Genomic DNA, 24,470 nt, shown 5'->3' with positions numbered 1-24,470 from the left:
ACACACACACACACACACACACACACACACACACACACACACATAGTTGCACCCCTCTTCCCTGTCTCTTGGCGCTGGCCCTTTCATCTTCTCCCTCAGGGATTCGAGATGTCGCTGCAGGAAGTGCTTGTCCGCAGAGGCAGCAGCCAGCAGAGCCCCGTGGCTTTGACAAACCTCATTTAATTGGGAGGAAGCCAGGAGAATTTGAAAGAACTGAAACATCCACGAGACTCCTTTTATCAGGCATAATTTAAACTCTGCATGGAAAAACCCCTATATGTATAAAGAAAAGTCAACTTCCCTCCCGCTGCGCACACTCCGCATCTCCCCCAGCACAGGCAGGCTCCTGCAAGATTCCATCTTTTCATTTTTCTCAAAGTGTCAAAGTAGATTTGGGCTCTGCAGCAGGGTGAACAGAGAAGGAATACAGATTGTTCTCTCCCTCACTCATGTGCGTACACACACACACACACACACACACACACACACCTTTAGATGGTGTGAGCACCAGAGTCCACTGATTGAAAAGTTTGCTTCTGCTTTCGAGGGAGAATCGAAATCCAACAAACATACACATCCGTTTGGATACTGATTGCTGCTTCATAATTAAAAAGCTGATGCCCAGAAAACCTCGACGATCCCAGCAGTTCTCAGTGCCCAGAATAATAGTCTCTGCAGGAAGCTAACAGGGATCATTTCTTTAAGTAGAGGGACGCGAGCATTGTGTATAAACACGCTGCGCACGTATGGGATGTGGTAGTTAGGTGTCCCGAGAGGCACAGATGGGAAAGAGGGGAGCACAACAGGACAGGCAGGCTAGGCCCACACGAGGCAGGGGTGCCAGGAAAGGGTGGGTGCTACAGTTCCACTGCAAGACCTTTCTTTTGACCCACCAGCCCAGCCCCATCTCTCACCCTTTCCAGCTTCACCTCCGGGCTCATCTCTCTCTTGGATTATCCCCATTTCTCCGAAGTCACCTTCAGCACAAGTCCCTGAACATCTGCAGCTGATCCTACACAGATTTTTAGCTGTTCTGATATGATTTGTGCTAATCTGTGTAAAAGGTACCCCGTTTCCTCTTCTTCACCCCCTTCTCCTCCCACTCCGTAAGATCCTTGAGGCCAAGGCCAAGCCTCTTGTTTTCCTCAACTTTTTATAGCACTTCATGTGTTCTTGACACTTAATGGCAGCTTAATAAATTCTAATGGCTGCCTCTTCTTACAGGGTTAAGTAAGATATTAACCTCAGATGTATAATGATGGTTATTTTTAGAGATCTTAAGTGATTCACTTTAATAATAAAATTCCTCAATAGTCCCACACTAAGAGATTTGTACTATTTCATGACGATGTCTGAGATCTAGGGAAACTGGGCTTACAAAGCCTGGCCAAGCTGGGCCTATGCGTCTTGGGCAATAGCTCTGCATCTCCAGACACTCCATCCCGACTCCCACCCCACTCCCGCCCCATTCTCCTCTTCCCAGGATGACCCCCGGGCCTTCCTGCTCAGCTTTCTTTTCTTTGGCTTAGGACTTCAAACAACGATTTTCCAGTGAATGTGGATATTTTCAAAGAAACCTCACCTAAGGATACTCTGCCCAGCCCGCCCTACACAGCCCAGGCCTTGACCGCCACCCACATCCTCCTTGTAGCCATTCCTGGCCGAATTCTGAGAAACCCAAGAAGAGCTCCTGCCACGTGACCCCACCCCGCAGCAAATTTCAGACCTGGAGGATGACCCAGGCACTGGCAGCAAAGGCTGGTGTCAGGGTAACCTGTGTTTGTAGTGGGTAGCTAGCCCCGGAGGACACCTCCCTTCCGCCAGAGCCCAACCTCCGAGCTTCCTAATGTAGTATTGTGTTACCAATCAAGAAGGGCCCATCTCTCCTTCCTGACATATGCTTGTCACCTCTCTTCTTACTCTCTCTGCAAGAGGGAAGCAGCAGCTTATTAGAAACATTGGCTTTGCTTTTCCTGTCAGATACCAGCCAAAGCAAACCCCTCAGCGGCAACCTTCCCTGCGTGTAAGAAAGGTTTGCACCATTTGTGACAAGGAGGTCCTTGTCGCCTTTCCCCACTGGTACTTCAGAGTTTTAAAGAATCTTACTCAAAGCTCAGGCGAGGCCGGGTCCCCCTGCTTCTCTCTGGAAAGCAAATTAGTCTCTGACTTTACTTCTGGTTGCAAACTCTATGACTCGCCAGTGTTGAGGGAAAAGCCATAAGATGAGACTTGATGCTTATGCATGCACATATGTGTGTGTTCACACTCACACACACACGCTCACCCACACATACTCATATGCAATATGTACACTCAAGCACACTCATACACACACTCGCACGCACACATACTCACACTCACCATCGGGAAGCTGGTACAACTGGGATGGCAGGACACTGAAATAATCATGAACGAGCGCTTCCTGGGCTGAGACACGGTCCCTGGGGAAGCCTTTTAGCATCTGGGAGGCCAAGTCTTCAGCTTCGGGAACTCCACCCAGCCTGGAAAAGTGGAAGGAAGAAATAGACTCTCTAGAGGCTGCTATTCTGCAAAAATAAAAGGGGAGGGGGACGTATAAAAACTGAGGAAGAGGTAACAGGGGCTTAACATGTCTCCAACATGCCCTTCCTGGGCCACAGATGGCAAGTGTAAATAAGCAACACAAAACTCTTACCTGGCCTGTCACTAGGAGGGAGACAATAGCAACCTTAACCTTCACCATGTCCCAAGGCACAGTGTGCACAAAGGACACAGATTTGTGACTACAGAGGCAGAAATATATAATTAAGGCTTCCTCTTGGAGGAACACTGCAGCCCCACCCAAGCAGAAAGACCTAGTTGGCAGAGTGTTCCAGGCTCTGGGTACCAAAGACAGAAAGCATGGAGGCCTGGAGGAGAGAGAGGAAGGAGGCCGTTTTGGAGCATGGGCGTTGGTGGAAATGTCCTTATTAACAGGGTTTCTGTAGCTCGGCCCCAGGGTTCTCAGCTAAGATGTTTCCTTTGTTCCGATTGGGTTGGAGCTGGGCAGGGACAATAATCATGTACCCAAAGCCCCAAACTGACCCATCCTCAAGCTGGCCTTGTGCAGATCTATGTATTTGGAGATGAACAACTAACACGTTATCAGGTGGCTAGCTCTGGGAGGGGTCAGGCAAAGCTGACCCCTAGTAGGGTTCAGGCACTCACCAAGCTATCACACCAATGCAGATACAGAGGTGAAGGGAAAGGCCATCCCCTAGTGGGAAGGTTTGTGTTCTTGGGGTCTACCCTTGGGGAGATGATTAGGTTTTAGAACCTCCATCAAAGGAACTTTGGGGAACCCTCTTGTTTCTTCTACCATGTGAAAACATTCCAAGAAAGGCACTGTGCATAAAGCACAGTGCCCTCACCAGACATCAAATGTACTGGAGCCTTCACCTCAGACTTCCCAGCCTCTGGAACTCCGTGCCCCTCTTGGACATGTGAGATGCAGGAATGCTAGCAGGTCCTGTTCTTCAGCTATGACTTGTTTAATTTTCCAGGTCTCTGATTTCTACATTATAGAACAGTTTCTGCAAATAGGTTATTAGTCTCTAACTCCAGAGTAATTGCTTCATAGACAAGATAAACACATTTGGAAATCCCAGGGTAGGGGCTGGCTCGCTTGCTGTGGCATGAAGGAGGACTGGTCGGTCAGTACTCCATGCCACATGCCCTGTCTGGGCTTTGTGATTGCATAAAGCAGTAGCTGTCGACCCATCACTTAACACACGTGAAGTATGGTTGTTCTCAGAGGAGGGAGACAGCTACCCCCACTGTTACCTCTGACTTTCACAGTAGGGGATGGGGCTGCCTGCCCGTGATGAGTTCACCTGCTACTGTGCTTTCCCTATATCATAGAAAGGAGAAAGTGTATGGCTAGAAGGGCCACTTTTCTAATGCTTTCCATTTCGGATGTGGTAGACCCCCACAATAAGAAACACCCATCAGGAGGAAGACACAACCATTAGGAAAGCTGGCCTACACTTGCCGGTCACTCTGGAACTTGAGTATCTACTCACTAGGCCCACATGAAAGAGATCACCACTGAACCCATAGAAAGGTACAATTTTAGTCCTATAAACAGTCCTGCAACACCTTCGTAGGAACCATGAAGAAAGGCTGGAGACACCTCAGCTATTTCAGATTTACCAACTTGCAAACTGAGTCTGTTGCAAACCTGTGCAGCGGATGAATCCTCCACTGACCTCCTGGCTGACCCTGGCCTGGTGACCTAGTTTCTCCAAGCCTCAGCTTCATCCTGTTTGGCACCAGAAAGTTCCAGAACATTACTGGTGAGAACAAATACAACAGATGTGCAGTGGTGGCACATGCCTTTAATCCCAGCACTCAGAAGGCAGAGACAGACAGATCTCTGAGTTAGAAAGAAGCCAGCCTGCTCTATCTAACTTGAGTTCCAAGGAAGCCAGGGGTACACAAAGAAACCCTGTCTTGAAAGAACAAAAGGCAATCCTCTCTGCCCAAAACCACCGCCGCCGCCGCCACCACCACCACCACCGCCACCACCACCACCACCACCAACAACAACAACAATGAATGGAACAACATGTAGCCCCCAGAAGCACATGATGGGTGCATAGCCTTTGTCCTCTGCAGAGCCAAGAATTTTCTTACATACTAATACAAACCAACCCTGCCCATAGAATTCTCCACAATGATGGAAATAGCCTATTTTTGCTCAGCCCAATATGGTAGGCACTGTCCGTATGTGGCTGCTGAGCCCTAGGAATATGGGTTGTGTAACTGAACAATGGAGCTTTAAGATCAATTGGGAGTAATTTCAGTTTAGATAGCTAGCTGTACATGGCTGATGTCCACTGCATTAGCAGTGCTCCAGATATTAATTACTTCTTGCTCCAGGAGCCAGGCAGAGAGAAAGTAAGTCTGAGCCCAGGCCAGGAGCCCAGGCATTGGCAGAGGCAGGCATTGATGTGTGGTCAGGAAAGTCAGGTGACACAGAGAAATCAAGCCTTGTGTACTCCAAAAGAAAGAGATGTGGGAGAAAAGGTGACAGGAGGAAGCCTGTGGCAGGACCATGACAGCTGTAACAGCCACAGCATAGAGTATTAAGGCCCTTTGTGGTTTTGAGTTTTAAAAAGCCACTAGGAACAAAAGGAAATTTGGGAGCAGCATGGAGACTCGGATTTCTCTAAGTTAGGGTTAGGGGATAACAGGCCTGCAAGAGGATGCTCGCACATTCTGTTGTTAGGCTTCAGCGAGTTTACATTTACTCCAACCTCTAAGTTGAAACAACTAAAATCGGCACTGCTCTGCTTAGAAACAGAGGTGACCCAGCTCCTCCACAGGACCTCAAAAACCATGTCAATGACATTCTAGGGACTCCAAGGTGCACTCGGGGTTAGACCAAAGCTCCTGACGGCTGTGACATAGCTTCTGAATGCATATCTTAACATCATTGATACCTAAACCTAAAAAGGTGTGTTTTTGCTTGTCAATGCCACTCAATTAAGTGGCTTGTAGTAAAGATAGCTTCTTATTTTAAAATGTCACGAAAAATTAAAGTGCAAGCCTGCATTTGCTTAGCAGTGGTTGTGACGAGTTTGCATATCCCGAAGGACATGATAAACAGCGGTTCCTGGAAACATGCCTCTAAAATCACTGGGGGTTCAAGCCGTCCTGGACTTGACAATAAGAGCAGAGCCTGTGGGCTTCTTGGGAGCCTTGTCCCTCCCAATGACAGCTCTCTGGGCAGTCCACGGCTGCACATTTACTCCTTTTTACTCTATACAGTGGCTTTAAAAGCACACAAATGATACCTATGGAACAATCAAGCCACATTTGGTTAAATTAGACCACTCTGCATATTCCGAGACCAACGGTCCAATGTTCCTTTGGGATCTTGGCTGGGAAGCTCTTTCCTTCTCCCACCTGCGAGAGTGTTTTTCTTTGACATCTGAGCTCCTTTACCCTGTCTCTGATGTTTCCCTCGCTGCCCTTTTTGCCTCCTCAGTGAAGCAAAAAGAACAGAGCCTCGGCTAATTACTCTCAGATCAAATAATACTGGTTATTGTAATTGGTCATTGTCCGAAAACACTGAGTTCTTCTTCGCCCAGAGGCTGCCTGGCACAACAGAGCTAGCTGTTATCCCTGGAATGCCTCTATTATCTGTTTTACTTTGCAAAAGAAACTAGAGATTTGTTGAAAGCCGGTAATAAAAGTCTGCCCCGGTCTGAGCAGAGACCATGTTGAGAGGGCCTGGGAAAGCGTGACCTCTATGAATCAAGTCCCCTTCCAATGACCACTCAATGACGGTATTCGCTTTCTCTGTGCCAGAGAAGAATAAACCCACTAGGTTTTCTCGGAGGCCAACACTACTGCTCTCAGGGCCTGGGGCATGGCTGAGGGGCACAAAACAATTTTAATGACCAAACTCACCGAAAGTAAAATGGTTCATAAAGAAAAACTAACACCCTCCCAGGGGCCTGGCTCTCTCAGAGGCATCGGGTGGGGGTGCTGGGGGCCTGATGCTCAGGGCCCTGAGGTCTAGAGAAGCTTTACTCTCTTCTCCGTGTCTAAAGACAAGAGAACTTGCCAATAGGGTTCTTACCTGTTCCAGACAATCTGCAGGCTTTGAGGCTTAGGTGGCGGGAACCATTCTGGGAAGCACACAGAGAAACACTAAAGTCAAGAGCAACGCTCCAGTCTGTTGCCAAAATTATTATGAAAATTCCGAATGTTCATCTTGGCTTGGGGTAAAAGAGGATTCTAGAACCAGGCAAGCTGACGATGGGCTTTAAAGACCTCTTCTCTGTGTGTTATGAGTCACTGAAAGGTATGAGTAGGCATGAGTTTTGTGTCCCCAGATTCCCATGTTGAAGTCCTAACACAAAGTATCATAGGATAGGACCTTAGAAGGGAAGAGGGTCAGTGTGATATTCTCATTAAGGTGGTCCTAATGTCATTTGACTGGGATCCTCACAAAAGGGGAACATTTGGACAAAGAGATGCATATTAGAAATGATGGCACAGAGAAACACAAGAACAGTCATCCCCAAGCCAAGGATGAACACCTGGAAGAGATTCTGCCTCTGTCCTCAGAAAGACCCAGTCATGACAGTGCCACTCTTTCAGATTCCCAAACTCTGGAGTTTGAGCTTCTCAGTTTGTGGTCTTTGGGTATGGCAGCTTTCATAGACCTGTGCAGTTAAAACATTCAGTTGGATTAACAACCATCTAACATACTGTGTGTAGAGTATGTGCCAAGTGCTAGAGAATACAAGAAATCAAAAGAAATTTCATGACCCTCCCAGAGCTCACAATCCACCTGGGAGAACAAAAGGACACACACACACACACACACACACACACACACACACACACGGAAAGCAGTGTGACTTTTAGGGTAGCCTGTGCTACAAAGTGAAAGTATGTCTCATGTCTCAAACAAACAAACAAAAACCAAATCAGCTACCATCTCCATGACAACAACAACAACAACAACAACAACAACACAAAAGCAAATGGTTGGGCAAAGTCTCCAAACTCAAACACTGGGATGGGAGAGATGGTTCAGTGTCAAGAGGGCCTGCTGCTCTCTCAGAGGACCTGAGTCAGACTCCCAGCCCCCACATCAGTGGCTTACAACCTCCTGTAATTCCAGCTCAAGGGAGATCTGACACCTTTGGCCTCTGCAGGCATCTGTACTCATGTACACACCAACACATAGATACACATGTCTATGCATAATTTAAAAGAAAACCTTAAAAACAAATAAACAAACCTTAGAAATGCTTCTTTTTTTTAAAAAAAAGTAAGGAGTATATAATTGTATATGTTACTTGTGATATAATAGAGGTGACTCCTGGCTTAAATAATTCAAAAATCAGGCTGATATGGCTCAGTGGGTAAAGTGCCTGCTGTGTGAGCTAAAGAACCCATGTTCTATCCAAGGACTGATGTAAACAGCTGGGTCAACCCAAACTAAAACCACAATGAAAGGGTTTAAGTTGGTTGATTTAGCACCTGGTTCTCCTAGCTCTTGGGAGGCAGAGGCAGGGGGGTCACCACAAGTTCAAGGGCTAAATAGGGAGACTCTGTTTCAACAAAACCAAAGGAGAACTAGTAACTGACTTCTGGGTGTGGTGGCTCATGGTCCTGAACTTGGCAGGCAGAAGGAAAAAGATGGAGAGTTCTAGGCCAGCCTAGACTACCTTTGGAGCCCAGAAAAATAATCATTTAGGAAACAGAAACTGAAAGTCTAATGAAGGGCCACACGAGAAGCCATGGAGGGTGTCAGCTGATGCTGCTCCTTACATTCCCCCTCGGTCTTTTGCTCTTTCTCTGTCCCCTGTCCCCGTTCCTTCTTTCTCTCTTGAGGCGAGGAGCTCAGACTGGCCTTGAATTCGTGATCCAGACTGAGGAGAGACATTCCAACTATAATTTTAAAAAGGTGCTTCTGGCCTTTCCTTTACTTGGACCTAAAGTATGATTACCTTGGTTTTTAAAAACATCTTCTTCCAGGTTCTATATAAATGGAATAAGCCAAAATTGTACATCGTGGCTAAGGTTTTAATCAACCTTAGACAACAGTCACTTGGATAATCCTGACATGTGCCTGTTGGTAGGTGCACAGAACGACCCAGAAGTGACAGGGTGAGCAGGGCTCGCTCTTCAGACAGTGATGATGCTTCCCATATAAGATGCATAGCACTTACCCTGTTAGACAGTGGAGTCAGGTCCTGACGATTCCAAGGACGACATTAGGATTTTTAATTTCAAAGGTAAGCTCAATTAAAAGTTTATTTATAGTGCTGAATGGTAGAGTTAAAAAAGATTGATTAAAGAAAGCTGCGTTGCCCGGTGGTGGTGGTGGTGGTGGTGGTGGTGGTGGTGGTGGTGGCTCAAGCCTTTGATCTGAATGCTTGGGAGGCAGAGGCAGGCAGATTCTGAGTTCAAGGCCAGCTTGGTCAACAGAGTGAGTTCCAGGACAGCCAGGACTACACAGAGAGACCCTGTTTTGAAAAAACAAACAAAAAAGCAAGCAAGCAAGCAAGCAAGCTGTGGAAACTCAGTTTCCAAGGTCAGATGCAGCACTAGGGGACCATGCAGGTAGTAGTTTAGTTCCTTTGGTGAGCACTAAGGGGTCAGTTAGTACAAGGCTACTCTGTTTATTAGCCTGTGCCTACACTCAAAATAACTAGTAAAACCAAGATTATCTGGCGTCTGCTTAGTGTTTATTTACAAACTCTTTACTGCTGCCTCTTTGCTATTCTCCCTAGCCAAAAGAATAAAAGGAAACAGTAAAAGAAAATGGTTCCATATTCAAGCACATCCCAGTTTCCAGTTAACAGGACAGAATCATCAAGAGGTCCAGCAAATGACTTCAGCCATAGTGTTTTGGCTACTTTTTCTATTGCCGTGCTCAGCCACCATGGCCAACACAATTTCAGAGGGTTAGAGCCCACACCATCATGTTGGGGCAGGGGCCACGGCAGCAGGGAGGCAGACTTGGTGCCACCTGAGTAGCCGAGAGCTCACAGCTTGAGATACAATCACAAGGCAGAAAGAGCTAACTGGGACGGGTGTGGGCTTTCAAAACCTCGGAGTCCATCCCCAGTAACACACCTCCTCCAATGAGGCAACACTTCCTACTCCTTCCCAAACAGTTCCACTAACTGGAGACCAAGCACTCAGATATATAAGCTGATGGGGGCCACTCTCATCTAAACTGCCCACCCATGGCGACCATCTACCTTGGTTTGTTTTGTAGAGTCAGTGTACGAGGTGTGGCCTTTGTTTTTGTTTGTTCGTTTGTGTGGATACCCACACTATATGTGTGGTTGTACATCGTGGTGTTGTAAGTGGAGGTGATGAACAACTTTTGGGAGCCAGTTTTTTCCTTCTATCACCGGGTCCAGGGATGAACTCAGACTGCCAGGCTTACACAGCAAGTGCCCTCACTTGCTGAGCCACCCCTCTGCCCCAGAGATTTCTTTCTTTTTCATTTTCATTTTATTTTACGTATATGAGTGTTTTGCCGGCACATATGTATGTGTACTGTGTGTGTGCCTGGTGCTCGAAGGGGCCAGACAAGGGTATCAGATCTCCTGCAACTGGAGTTACAGACAGGTGTGAGCTGTCATGTGGGTGCTGGGAATCGAACCCAAGTCCTCTAGAAAAGCAGTAAGTGCTCTTAACATCTGAGATCTCTCTCCAGACCCAGGTATTTTTTTTTTTTTTATGGTGTGATTTAGTAACATGAGCACAGAATCCCAGCTCCGGTCTCACTGCCATTCAGGTGCTCTGGGACTTCGGGGGGAGGGTTGCTTAACCTGTCTGGTGAAACAACAGAGAGTTTCCAGAACTGTAAATGAGAATCATTTTGGAGTTTCCGGATAAGGCCTGTGGCATGTAGTCCAGTCTCAAAAACTCCTGGTCTTGTTGTTTTTTTTCCTTTCCTTTCTTCCTTTTGCTCTTGAACACAGTTTCAGGAGATGGGGCTCAGGCCAACAGGGTAGGGTGGCCTCACCTGCAGAGCTTTTAAAAGAAGGCAGCCTGGCTCCACCCCCTAGAGAGCCTGATTTAACAGGTCTGGGAGGAGCCACACATTGGTTAGTTGTTGTGCTGTTATTATGTCTTTAATAGGCTCCAGATGTTGCTGGTGAGGTTAAGGTTGGAGGACCGCTGATCCAGCCCAGAAAGCGGGGTCTAGCGCTTGCCAGCAACTCGACATGCTTCCCTGAGCTTCACTTCCGAAACTGCAGCAACCCAGGGAGACTGTTGTGAGAAGTCCATTAGCCAGTGTGTATAAAAACTGCAGAACACAACATCAGACTCCTACTTAGTGAGTTGGTTTTTGGTTTTGGGCTTTTTTTTTTTTTTCAAAACAGGAAAGAGAGAATGTGACAAGGGCAAAGGAGCCTCTCAGGAATTCCAGATGGATGCCCTTGAACCCCAGGAGGGCAAACAACATTTTGAACTTGAGCCCTGTGGTTCTGTATAGACTGAAATCCAGACTCTCTCCACATCTATTCTGTAGCTACCTCAGCAAAGCAGGCAGGGTCAGATGGGGAGCTGCTGGGAAGCAGAGCCAAGCCAGCAGCCTGTCTCTGACCTACCCTCCCACTTGCATGCAGATACCCACATGCCAGATGACCTCGCCTCTTTGCCATTGATTTTTTTTTTTTTTTTTTTTGCAGTAGTTAAGTTTTGAACGATCAACGAGAGAAAGCGCTACGGACAAACAGGCATCTTACACAGCACCATTTCAAGAGGGTCTGTTTCTCTGGCTTCAGCAGCCTCTAAAAACAATAGGCCTAGAGGTAGCATGCTTCTTTCCAAAGACAATAATAAATCATAAGGACGGCTTTCCCTCCATCTCCTTCCACAGCGGCCGTCTTAAGTGAGCCCTTATCTGAGGTCAGTTGGAATTCAAGGTAAAATTGAACTGGAAAAGCAGAATATTTAAATTTCCTGAATGAAGCAAAATTCAGATGCAGGCAGAGCAGCTGTCTACCCTAATAAAAGATGACCACGGGGCTCTTTGTTTGCTTGCTTGTGTTTTCATCAATGTTTAATAGAACTCATTCCACAACTGACTCGGGAGGAATGGGAACCTTTAGTCCCTGGAGATACACTGAGTGATCAATTGAGAAAACATGGCCTGGATGTTTTGAGCCTCAGCTCAAGGTGAAGCATTTTCTGGTTACTATAGTTTTGCCTCTGTCGCCCTAAGGTTATCTTATAGTGCGTTCTGTTGAACTACACCCCTGGAATTTCCTGAACACAATGCATTCTTGAGATAACACGTATTTATGCAGTTGATAACACGGCTAGCCTGATTTTGCTATCTCAAGTATGGGAAGAGTGGAACCTGCACTGCACTCTCATCCAGGTTTCCTGCCCCCCCCCGCCCCCCCCCCATGTCCTCAGCAGCTGGCTTTACTCTTTCTCATAGAGCTGGCATGGGGGAAGCACCTTCAGGCCTCCAGGCCCTCTGGGAGGCAGCACTTTCTGGCTTCCAGGACCTCTGAGAGGGAGCACCTTCTAGACTCTCAAAGCCAGGTCACATGCGTTCTTGCTCACCTGGAGAAAGCTGTCGTCTTCTGTCCCCTTTCTCCAACACGGTGGAGACCACATTCATAGTTCTTCCTTAGGAGACCACCCTCAGATTCCCGAAGTTAAGGGTGCCTTTCTCAGCGTGCCTGACGGTCCCTGGGTGACCCAGCTGCTGTACGTTTCCCTTACTGTATAACTGGTTCACTTCCCTATTTCCTGGGCCATAGTTCTTGAAAGCAAGAATCTATACTATGAGGCTTTATTGTTTTCTACCATCACTAAATAGTTGCTGATGAATGATGGATTTAAAAAATTGAAATGAAATAAATTTACCACCTCTTACTTGCAAAACTTACTTGCGTGTCTACTTCTGTGTCTTCTGGGAGTGGGACAGGGACCTCTGGTTTGAGCTTTTAAAACCGTTCCTGGAACTTGGAAGGAATGAGGCAGGCCTTAACTTTGTGTTTATTTTTTAATACTTGACAGCATTCCTCTTAATTAATAAATAAAAATTATAATCTGGTTAGGGCGGTACATTCCTGTAATCCCAGCACTTGGGAGGCTGAGGCAGGAGGATTGTAAGATCACAGACAATCTGGGCTACAAAGTGAGTAGCAGGCTACCCAGAGCTACAGAGCAGACCCTGTTTTGAAGAAAACAAAACAAATAAAATACTATACATATACACAGATGGTTTTACATTAAAAACAGTTTTACCTGCTTTTGCTTGTAATTTTCCTAACCTTAATTACTTTAAGATCATCTACTCCCACTCCATAAAAACTAATAATTGCTACCAAATAAATTAAAGATGAGAAAACCAAAAATAAATGTGGAAACTAGAAGAAACTATTAATAAAGATCAAAGTGGGCTGTGTATCTAAATTAATTTCACTGACTGATGTGGGGGACGGGTTAATAAAGATGTTAATAGAAACTCCCCAGGCGCTTTCTGCAGCACTCCTGAAGTGATATCATAATGAGTCCAATCAGAGCCCATAGATCCCAAGAACGCCTGTGGCTTCATTAGCGGCAGCGAGGGAGGACCACTGAAGTCCCAGGAAAGAGACCATAGTTGACAGTATGTTCCAGAAGCCAAGCTCAGCTTCAGAAATCCAGGCTTGGTGGAAAGATGTCATCAGGAAATGCACCCCTAGCTTGTCCCCCTGTGAAGGGCATTGTTTAATTGCCAAACAATATGTATAGCTTGATAATGAATGCACGCAGAAAACTATTAGGATGGTTGCCTTACGGTCCAATGAGTCTGCATATTCTGGGTCAACTGCTTCCTGGCTAGGTGACCCTGGGACAGATATCTGACTCTTAAAGCTACAGCTCTCATTTATAAAGTGTGGAGAGGGGCTAGAAGAGCTGGCTCAGCCATTAAAGGCTAGGCTCACAACCAAAACAAAGCATGGATGGTAACATTGCTGCCATTGGATAAGGTGGTTATGAATCAAAGCAAGATGGCTTCATTTTACAACTATCTATTGATTAATTTCATGTACCGGTTAAGGGACATGTGTAAAATTCTTTTAGAAGGACTAGAAGTCTCTGGCTTGGCCTCTAGGAAATTCTAGAAATCTTTTTTCTTGTAACATATTTGAGCAATAAAAGCAGTGGTGATGCCGACACAGCGGATTTATGAGGCCCTACTGCGTTCCTGGAAGGAGGATAATGAGGGTTCTCCTGCGGAAGGCTCTGCAGGCATAGGGGTGGGTAGGCATCTGATGGCAGCTTAGATGTGGGGAACGGATGGGTACAGGTTTAACAGGCACTCAGACACACATAGGTAGGTGCTTAAAAACTTGAACATCAACTTTAACAATGTGGGAATCCAGACAACGTCTGGGTCCACGCAAGCCAAACTAAAAGTCAGTTGTGGTACCTCAAGGTGCGCTGGGCTTCCTGAAAGAGGCCAGGATCCCCAAGGTTCTAAATATATAGAACAGAGACAGTGGGTTCTGCCACACCCATCGTGGTGTCTATGCCACAGTGGGCCACTGAGCAGCTGACCTCGATCACTATGACAAAGAGAACGGAAGCATAACTTTGGTCTGGCTTTTCAAGGAAGCTAGGCTTTGTGGCAGATACAGTTCAATGATATTTTATCAGCACTGAGCTGCAAAAAGAGACAGGGAAACAATATGGTAAAGAGAAATAGAGCAAAGCTGGATACCGACTCCCGTCCTTTCCAGTCAGGAAACGTCTCTCTGTGAGCCTGGGAAAGCATGTCCTCATCTGTAAGATGGGACTACCTCCTCTAACACTGACCCAGGCAAGCAGCAGTAGAGATCAGCAATAAATATTATAAATATGTATAAATATATATATATATGTGCAATAAATATTATATATAATATACTGTATATATATGTATCGTTAAATATTATGCATATACTTATGTATACTGCCTGGTACACAGGGGATATGTTCTAAATGAGAGGCTAGCTCCCATTTTGTGGCTCAGAGAACTGCAAATAAAAAGCTCCCTCAAGTTCTCCCAGACAATAAATGGAGGAACTCGGGGTTTCCACTCAGAAGGTGGCTCCTTCCCTCTGAGTTCAGCTCAGTAAATCTCTCTCAGCAAGTTACTCATGGCTGCAGCTGACGAGGACGAGAGCAGAGGCAGTGTTAGATGGGGCTCTGCGATTTGCTCAGAGTTCTCTGAGCCAAGGCATAAATGGCTCTTTATCCCATGTGGGGAGAGGATGACTTTCAGTCCAGTCTTTGTCTCCTTCATGACTCCTACAGCTCTTACACTGTCGTGTATATATATACATATATGCCATATATATATATGAAATGATAATTACATAATTCCCCGCCTTCCCTTTCCTCCTTCCAACTTTGTACATGTATCTCCCCACGGCTCCCTCTCCCTCTGCCCCTCCCCCTCTCTCAAACGGTCTATCCCTAAGTACATAAATACAACATGCTTACTCCATTTAATGTTACCTGTATGTACAATCAGCCCTGAGATCATATACATGCAGGGAACATCTTAACGTGGTTTTCCAGTCAGAAGGAGAATTCAGGCGTGAAGCTCCACCATCTGACTAGATTGCTGCTGTCCATCCCAGTTATTTCTTGCTTCCACCTAGTGGTTAAAAGTTGTAAAAGCAAGCATACCAAAAAACCCAACAGGGTGTGGGCAAGGGCACTGAAGGATTCGGGTGCCTGTGCCTCTGGGCTTTTTCTGTGTGCAGTCTTTTGGGTTTTCTTTTATTTCTTTTTCTCTCTTTTTTTTCCTTTTTGACTTCCACTAAGTTCCCCCAGTGAAAAACCTCCCCAGATGAGGTGCTCTTTCCTGGAACTGAAAACCCGCCTAACCCCGGATGCTTCCCAGTGGCTGGGCTCTTGAGGGAATCAGGCGCGATTTTCAGCAGATATTTCTTTATAAGTCCCACCGGCCTCAGTGGATGTTGCTCCCTTCTCTATGGGAACAGGCATCAAAGAGACAGGAGTAAAGTGCTTTGCACGCACATCAGGAACTAATTGCCAATTTGGCAAATGCATTGACTAATGTCACGCACTGTTATTTCTAAATCCTCTCCTGTCCTTGACCCCCGGTATCTAGATGTAAACTTGGAACCATTAGTGAAGAAGGATAAAGTCTTCTGGTGCCTCAAATGGAATTGAGAGGGATTTAAACTCAGCGCTTTTGAGCGTGGTGAAATGAACTCAGCAGTACCTTAATGGTAGGATTTGAGCTCACCCAGCACGAGAGCTTTCAAAAAACCGTGTTTAAGGAAGCAAACAGAGCCCGGCAGACCCTTTCAGGGGAGCAAACAGGGTTGAACGGAACAGTCAGTGACACATTAAAAACCACAACTGCGCTGCGATCATGTGGGCAGAAGAAAAAGTTCCTCTTTATCACAAGATCTTTGCATCTAATGAGCTGGTGCCTGGACTGCCTCCAGAGGAGCAGGCCTCCGTATATGTTAACAGAGACACATCTAAATATTTAGCTGATTCCCTGAGAAGCCCTATGGGATTTTGAAGCAAATGGCTCTCCAAGGTAAGACCTTGTTGTCTGTTGCCATTGAAAATCTAGACAAAAGGGGACTTGGAAAAGAAAAAATTTAAATATATATATATCAAAAGCATGAATGCTACCATTTCTTTTTCTCTCAGAACGAACTATATTGTAATTGTAATGCCCTTCAAGGGCTTAGGACCCACACCACGCCAGTTGTTACAATGTCTCAACTGAGTCTGCTTCTCTTCTCTGCTTTATTCCATCTGGATAGGACACCCACACTGTGTGGGTGGGCATAGCCTCTGTTTAGTTGGCCTCAGAATGCCTGAGGTTCCAATGACTCTTGAGTGCATTTTCTTGTGAATGGAGGGAGGAGGTACCAAGGCTGGGGGAACTTTGTATAAAAAAAAAAAAAAAAAAAAAAATCTAAAGGCTCAAATTCACACTACTGTCTCTGGGTTAGTAGATCTTAGCCAAGATGAACATCTGCGTTCTAAGCCTCTGGGTTTTCCTGTGCCACAAACCCAGAGAGCACAGCCCAGAGAGCTTGTCAGTTGGGGCTTTAACCTCTTCAGACATTGGGGTAGAAGAATTCCCTATCATTGCGTGGGGAGGCTTAGGGCAGAGTCACTAAAATCTCCCCCTCCCCCACTGCAGGAGGCCAGCAGCCTCAGGGCCGTCAGCTTGATTAATGTGTCTTGGCTAATTGTGTGAAAGATAGCAGCCCTTTAGCGAGTGTGACCAGTGTATTGTTCAGCCAATCATAGACACCTCAGTTAGCATGTGAAGGGGGGTGCCTTGCAGGAGGAGGCTACTGAGTGCTGGCGGCTGAGTCAAAGGATGAGAGTTTGGGGTGGGGGTGAGAAGTAGCACCCACTCCTCTGAAGGGAGGTTACTGTGCTCTGCTAACCCCGCAAACGTCCTAGTCAAAGACCTTTTTCTCCTCCCTCTTTTTTCAAGATCTGTTTCCCCCCCCCCCCCCCCCATGGCACAAGCAGGCAAGGCCCCGGCTACTCTGCAGATGGAGTTCACGTCGCAGGGTTTTTAATATTTCACTTTTATATTTCTGTTAGAGGATGATCCTGCTGAGAGTCTGGGAATCCAGGCTCGTCAGAACCCCCTGCATTGACACTTGGCTATACCGCTCTGAAAGCCATCCCAGGAGGAAAGATTAAACAACAACAACAAAAAAAGAGTCTAGTTTTCAAAGCCTACTTCTCAATCTGCCCACATCAAAATAAGACAACTGGCCCTTTGAAGTGGAGGACAGACAGTTCTCAGCCAGCTTGCTTAAAGTAGGGAGCGGGGAAGAAGGAAGGAAGGGGAAAGGGGGCAATCTTGTTCAAGATATATCCCCCTCTCCTTCCAGATCCACGCAGGTACAAGCAGCTACAATCAGCCACAGCCTAAAGCCCACTCACTAGAACTGGGAGAAAGCTAGTTCTTACTGGAGTCAGCATTGGGAGATTTTTAAAAGCCTCTGCCAGAATCAGTATGGTTCCTCAGGACTTACCCAGGCAAAGCCTAGCAATGACTGCCAATGGATGGAGGCTGTACTGTTCACCCAAGTGCACAGCAGCCAAACACCTTTGATTGTGCAGGGTAGAGAGTGTAGCCGGACGTTAGCTCAGTAGTACACAGTACATGGATTTCTAAATGGCCAAATGACTGGAATGAATATTTCTTTTTTTTTTTTTTTTGGTTTTTTTCGAGACAGGGTTTCTCTGTGTAGCTCTGGCTGTCCTGGAACTCACTCTGTAGACCAGGCTGGCCTCGAACTCAGAAATCCGCCTGCCTCTGCCTCCCGAATGCTGGGATTAAAGGCGTGTGCCACCACGCCCGGCATGAATATTTCTTAAAAACAAAACAAAACAAAGTGACTGGCCAAGGAATACACACACACACACACACACACACACACACGCACACAGAGTTGCCAATAATCCTCAGAGAAATGAGCATCAGAACCAAGAGGCTGAGTCAAACAGCAGTTAGAGCAAACTCTGTCCACAAGACAGAAAGTAAGCTGGGTGTGGTGGGACATGCCACGTGGGAGGCTCAGGTAGAAGGGTCACTGTGACGTATGAGGCCAGCCTGGGCTACGGAGTGAATTCCAGGCCAGCCTGAGCTATATAACAAGATTCTGTTATGTACCCCCAGACACAAACGATGGTGGTGATGATGATGGTGGTGGTGGTGGTGGTGATGGTGAATGCCAGTAAGGATGTGGAAAAAGTGGGACTCTCTCTATTCTCACTATTGCTAGGAATGTACATGAGTACGGCTGCTATGGAAAGCAGTATAAATCTTTATTTAAAAGAAAACCAGGAACAAACTCCCTAGGATCCTGCAGTCTCACTGCTAGACAAATACCCAAGGGAGCTGAAGCCAGTGTGTTTCGTACACAGCTCTACTTGATGTCCACTGCAACACTGCTTACACTAGCCAAAGCCTAATGGACCGTGGTAGGCATCACTTGAAATAAAAATGGAAACCATGAATTGCTGTATACTTATAACAGACTACTACATATTCATAAAAAGTAATGGGATTCTGTCATTTCTAGTAACAAGGAGGAAACTGTTAACCAAACTAAGTTGAGCACAGGAAGACAAATCTCACATGTTCTCATGCCTCAGCAGAAGGTAAATGTTGACTTCAACGGAAGAAGAGATTAAGGCATCAGTTAACCAGAGCCTGGGAACAGTGTGGGGGAGGGGGAGGATGGAGAAGGGACTGCTGATGGGAATAGGGGTGCAGTAGATAAGAAGTGTAACTCATAATGTTCTAATGCTCCCTTCCTTTTCAGTGTCTCTTAAATCACTTCAGTTCAAGTCTGTGGAAAGTGTAAGCCGTAGTTCAGGAATGGGGGCAGGTGGGCGTGCCTCAAGAGAGACCTGCTTACTCATAAGACTTGCTCTGGGACGGGAATATTGATGATCCTTTAAAACATGGTCCTTTAGATTGAGTTATTAATATGGTACCAACCTCAAGACCAAGATATGCCACAGTCTTAAGATTTAACAAAGGTAGGGTTAGAAACCCTGGCTGTGATTAAGGTTACAAGTCTCTTCGCATGCTCAGCCTGACCTGCAACCATAAGCTTTCCAAACCCACAGAAACAGCCCTCACTAAGGAACACTGAAGTCACAGTGAGAATCGGGGAATGACTCCAAACTCTGTGGACTCACGAACACAGCTCATCCATCCAGGGACTGTACCAGTCTAGCAGATAAAAAGTGTTCAGAAACAGTCTTGCTTCTCTGAATTAGTCAGAAGGGAGCAACAGTGCAAAAGTATAAGCCTCATTGATATTGGGACTAGAGAATTTTCTTTGTGAATAAAAAATTGCTCATTACTTTGACAGGACAGCAAAATGAACAACGTGACATATTTCTCTGTTTCCACAGAGCCCAGTTACCTTCTTAGCATGGAATCTGGCAGGGAAGTGGTTGGCAATGTTCCTAGCTTTGATGACCATCTGTCATGGGGACATCTCACTATTGCCTGGACCAACCTGCAACCCAAGTATTTGATATTTGGGGTAGCTGCCTATGTTTCCCACAGCAACTTTGCATCCATATGCACCTAACTGGGTTCTGAGTCTACATTTCTTGTAGACTTGTAGCTGTGTTAGGGAGTGGAGGAAGGTAAGTGGGCCCATTTTCACTCAGGCAAAGAAGAGTGGATGGGAGGGATTACAGAATAGATGGGAAATGATGAGAACAAGATTCTCCTGGAAACCATGGCAACTAGAGCCAGGAGCTGCTGCTGACTGGACAATGATCTCCACAAACAGCTTTTCTTTCTTATCTGCATCTAATACCAAAGGGAGAGACACTACTCTACACCTCAAGACGAGTGTGTTAAACGCCGGGGGGGGGGGGAACAGCTAGAAACAGCAAGGCAGTTCTAAATGACCCTAAGGCAATTTAGCAAGGAATATGATCATTCTTGAAGAAGTTGAAAGGCCTTTACAGTTAGTCTTTAGCTTTCCATAGAGCATAGCTCTTTAAGTAAATGTAACAGATGCAGGATACAGAGGGAAAATCCCAGCTCTCATCAACTTCTCTCTCTCTCTCTCTCTCTCTCTCTCTCTCTCTCTCTCTCTCTCTCTCTCTCTCGGTTTTCTAGACCCAAGCCCTCATGCTTTAGCCTCTCAAGTGCTGTGATTATGATTGGATATCACCACACCCAGACCTCCTGTTTTCCTCCTTAATCACTTTTGAAGTCTCCCTGCAATTTCTTGCTCTCATGAAACTCTTGAAGGAAAACCTCGTACTAAAATCTGTAATGACAACTGGGGGAAAATTGGGATTTAGTAATGGGGTAATGGGGAAAGAGAGACTGTATAGTCTAGCTCAGACCACTTTCCTCCCCTCTGGGAGACCTCCATCCCGCAGGGCCTATGCTTGCTTCGCTGGCTCCCAGGGCCTCTGAGATGGCCCCTCTTCATCCTCTGGCTCACTGGAAATCTCACTTCCGTCTCAATGCCTTGAAGTGACTTCTTGGTTATCTGACCATCAGCCATGGCTTGGGGACCACTTCCGAAAGATTTCCCTGTGGACAATACTATTGCTTCCTATCTATCTGTCCCCAGCAGCTACTCGTGGGGGGCAATGTGTGACAGAAATGACCAGTTGTCAGGCAAAGACAATTCTCTAGTTGCATCTTTCCTGGCTTAGCCTAGGTCCAGCGTGCCTCTAGCTCCCTCTGTTGCTTTAGCGTTCCTTTTAGATAAGGTTCAAACATGTAGGAAATAAAGTCAGTGACAGGCATGGGCTCAAGTGGGAACAGTTCCTGGGATTCAAAGCATGCTGTTCCTTTAAGCCATGGGGTACTTGGAAATAGACATAGACTCCATGGTAACAGCCCTCTTTAATTATTTTCACCTTGCTACCTGGGTTTTATAGCATTGGAGAACTGATTTAACCTTAACTGTTATTTCAATTTCTTTTTAATAAAAGGATTAAGCTGGGCATGGTGGTACAAACCTGAAATCCCAGCACTTGGGAAAGAGGTGGGTAGTTCTCTGTGAGTTCAAGGCAAGCTTGGGCTACAGAGCAAGTTCTAAGCTAGCTTGGGCTACACAGTGAGACTTTGTTCTAAATAAAACAAACAAATAAACAAAGAAAGAAAGAAAACAAAACAATAAAAACCGTCATTGGAAAATATACAAATCTGGTAGTCTATCTTTGCTGGGTCTAATAACGGATGGTCACTCTGTGTGACCAACAGTCCCCTGGCATGGCCAGCTCCTGGGATATGTAGCACTGTACCTGGATTGTAGTTAGGCAGTTTGGAGACTCCAGGCCAGGTATCCTCTGTAGGGACTCCCAGTACCTACACAGAGCCAGAGAAAGAGAAAGGTAAGAAGAAGCCAGCTGGATGGAGCAGGCACAGAGACACAAAATCCAGAGTAGGAAGGAATAAAGAATTTAGTGATGTCACATGGTTCCAGCTGACATACAGGAGATTTTTTTCTTTTTTTTTAGTAGTTCTAACATTTTTTTTCAGTTTATTGCTCAAAGCACCGTATCCCCACAGTCCTGAGCCTGGGCTTCTATCAACTCAATCTGCACAACTGCCAAGTGATTAGGGTATGAAGCATGAGGAGTGACTGTTTGCTGCCCCTCATTCCAGTCCTAGAAGCTTATGGGCAGGAAATGCTGCTGGTCTGGGTTATGGCTCAGCCCGGGCATCCAGCTGTTCCTGGATGTGCTCAAGGTTAAAAGGATACAGATTACTGACTTTTAGGCAGCAGAACACTGGCTGAACATAATCCTGCTTCCATCTTTGCCTTTTCTGCTAAATTCATCTCATTTTCTTATTTTCTCCACATCCAACAGCTTAGACTATAGTTTGGTTTCTCACGGGCAGATTGCAATGGCAACATCATGTGAAATAGAACTGGTTTTTAAAGAACTGTGTGTGCATGTGTATGTCACAACACTTGTATGGAAGCCAAAGGACAACTCTGTGGAGTTGGAGTTCTCCTTTCATTTTTACATGGGTTCCAGGTCTCAGGACTCCTAGGCCTGTGTAGCAAGCCTTTTCTCACCAAGGCATCTTGCTGGACCTGAACTATGCTTTAGATGTCCAAATTTAAGTTCTTGCTTTTAATGAAGATGTACTAGGAAAATAAAAGTCTTCTGGAGTGTGAAGCCAAATGGAGTTTGGACAGAAGTATTACCGTGGTGCTCGGCAGACACCATCTTCCCACTCTTCGAGGGTGAGTACAAATCCCAGTTTTTATTCTAAAAAGCTTATTAAATTGAGATGTTAGAAGTTTAAACAAACAAAAAAATTGATTATTCATTTGGCAGAAACTCATTTAGTAAGAAACAACTTCAGGAACTTTATAATCTGTTTCATTTTCTGATTTATTTCACAGGCAAGGGAAGCAAAAACAGATGAATCAGACCACAGAGAACCAAAGGCACCTAGAAAAAGAAATAATGGGACGAAGAAACAAGCTATGAACGACAGTAAACACTTGCAAACTGTATATTTGGTTGGGGTTGATATCTAACATGCACAAGGAACTCAGAGAACTCAGTACCAAGTGAACGAATGAATCTACTAATTTAAAAAAAACAGACAAAGAACTCCAGTAGACATTTCTCAAAAGGAAGAATACAAACGGCCAAAGGTGTGAAAAAAATGTTCAACATCACTAATTACCAGAGAAATGCCAGTTGGAACAATAACTGTAGTTAGGACCATGGGAATATCACTGTGCATCTGTTGGACTGAGCATGTGACTCAGCTTATAGAGTAGTAGAGACCTTGCCTAGAGAACACGAGAGACCCAGTCTCCAACAAATGCATAAACCAGGTATGGTGGCACACACCTGTAGTCCAGCACTTGGGAGGATCAGGAGTTCAAGGCTGGGCTACATGACATCAACCTCAACACCCTGCCTCCCCTCCCCCACAGGACAAAAGAATGGTGTTGGTTAAGATGTGGAGGAATTTGGTGAGAAGTTGAATCAGTCCAACCATGATGAAAAGTAGCAGACTTCTCAAAGAAGCTGCTCTCTAATCTGCCCCATAGTATATGTAACGGGGGAAAGTAAATAATTAGCACGTCAGAGAGATGGCTCCTATTTATTACAGCAGGAGTATAGCACATACACACCGTGAAATACCTCAAAAGTATCTCTAAGAAAAAAATAAGATACATGTGTTAAGGTGATGCATATGCTAATTGGCGTGGTTTAGCCATTCTATAATGAATACAAATTATGAAACATCACAGTGGGGCTAAGGAGTGGCTTGGTGGTAGAGAGCTTGCCTAGCGTTCGGGAATCCCTGAGGATCTGATGGTCTGAGTTCGATTCCTGGGACTAACAGTGAGAAAGCCAAGAATTGATTCCCGAAAGTTTTCCTGATGTCATCATGCAGGCTGTGCCAACTCTGATGTCAACTGATGTCTGCAGGAATGCACATGTGCACATACACACACATGCACACATACACAAACATGTACACACACACATGCACACATACACATACATGTGCACATACACATGCACACATGCACACACATGCATAGACATAGCAAATAAATAAATTTAATAATTTTAAAAAAAACACTTGAATTCAAAGTTCTATAGTCCTCTCACATCTGTTCTGTCCTCATATACCCTCCGAAGACTTCCTTCCTGCCCTAATACTAGCAATTACAACCATATTTTACACAAGGAAGCCAAACTAAAATACAACTATTGATGTTGTCTAGCATTTACCATTGGTTACAGACTGCTCTAAGGAAAAACCAACCAACCAGCCAAACAGCCAACCAACCAACCAAACAACAAAAAACACCCCCCAAACCTTAAGTGTTTGAGATGCGTCGTGATAAAGCAACAAACTCTGGCCTTGGAGATGGCTCAGCAGGCAAAGCAGCTTGCCCCCGGGCTTGATGCCTGGGACCCGGCGTGGTAGGAGGAGAACCCTGACTACCACAAGTTACCTTGTAACCTTCATGGTAGTGGCCCTTCCCCTACCCAAAAATACATGGAAAAAAACAACAAAGTCATCTCATGTAATAATTTTGTCCACTTTCCCTCAGAATACAGAATTAGAGATGCAACTGGAGTTTTCTGCCTGAGTAAAATGAATCTGGCATAATACATAGCTAAACACTAGAGAGCTATCTCCCTGGGACAGGGGGATATCCACGGTGAGCTGTGCAGCTCTTCAGACTCCAGAAATAACTAACTCAAAGGGAAAAGCCGATGAATAGAGGAGAATATTATGATTTAAAAGTAGAGGAACACCAGGCAGTGGTGGCGCACGCCTTTGATCCCAGCACTTGGGAGGCAGAGGCAAGTGGATTTCTGAGTTCGAGGCCAGCCTGGTCTACAGATTGAGTTCTAGGACAGCCAGGGCTACATAAAGAAACCCTGTCTCGAAACCCACCCCC

At 45.7% G+C, this 24,470-nt stretch overlaps 1 protein-coding gene across 3 annotated transcripts in view; it reads right to left on the bottom strand.

Annotated features, from left to right (window-relative positions):
• Nucleotides 1-24,470, bottom strand: part of Cdk15 (cyclin dependent kinase 15) — a 91,405-nt gene that overhangs the window by 15,154 nt on the left and 51,781 nt on the right. For all 3 annotated transcript variants that reach the window (XM_021198158.2, XM_021198160.1, XM_021198159.2), the window contains exons 10-12: nucleotides 21,319-21,382; nucleotides 6,608-6,656; nucleotides 2,362-2,501 (exon numbers count right to left, since the gene is read on the bottom strand). In XM_021198158.2, coding sequence (XP_021053817.1) covers nucleotides 2,362-2,501; nucleotides 6,608-6,656; nucleotides 21,319-21,382 — 253 coding nt within the window. The remainder of the gene's footprint in view (nucleotides 1-2,361; nucleotides 2,502-6,607; nucleotides 6,657-21,318; nucleotides 21,383-24,470) is intronic.

Source organism: Mus pahari, chromosome 5 (assembly GCF_900095145.1).
Source record: "Mus pahari chromosome 5, PAHARI_EIJ_v1.1, whole genome shotgun sequence".
In the NCBI taxonomy this organism is placed as follows: domain Eukaryota; kingdom Metazoa; phylum Chordata; class Mammalia; order Rodentia; family Muridae; genus Mus; species Mus pahari.
Note: the sequence above shows the minus strand (reverse complement) of the source record. Positions and strands in the feature narration are given on the sequence as shown.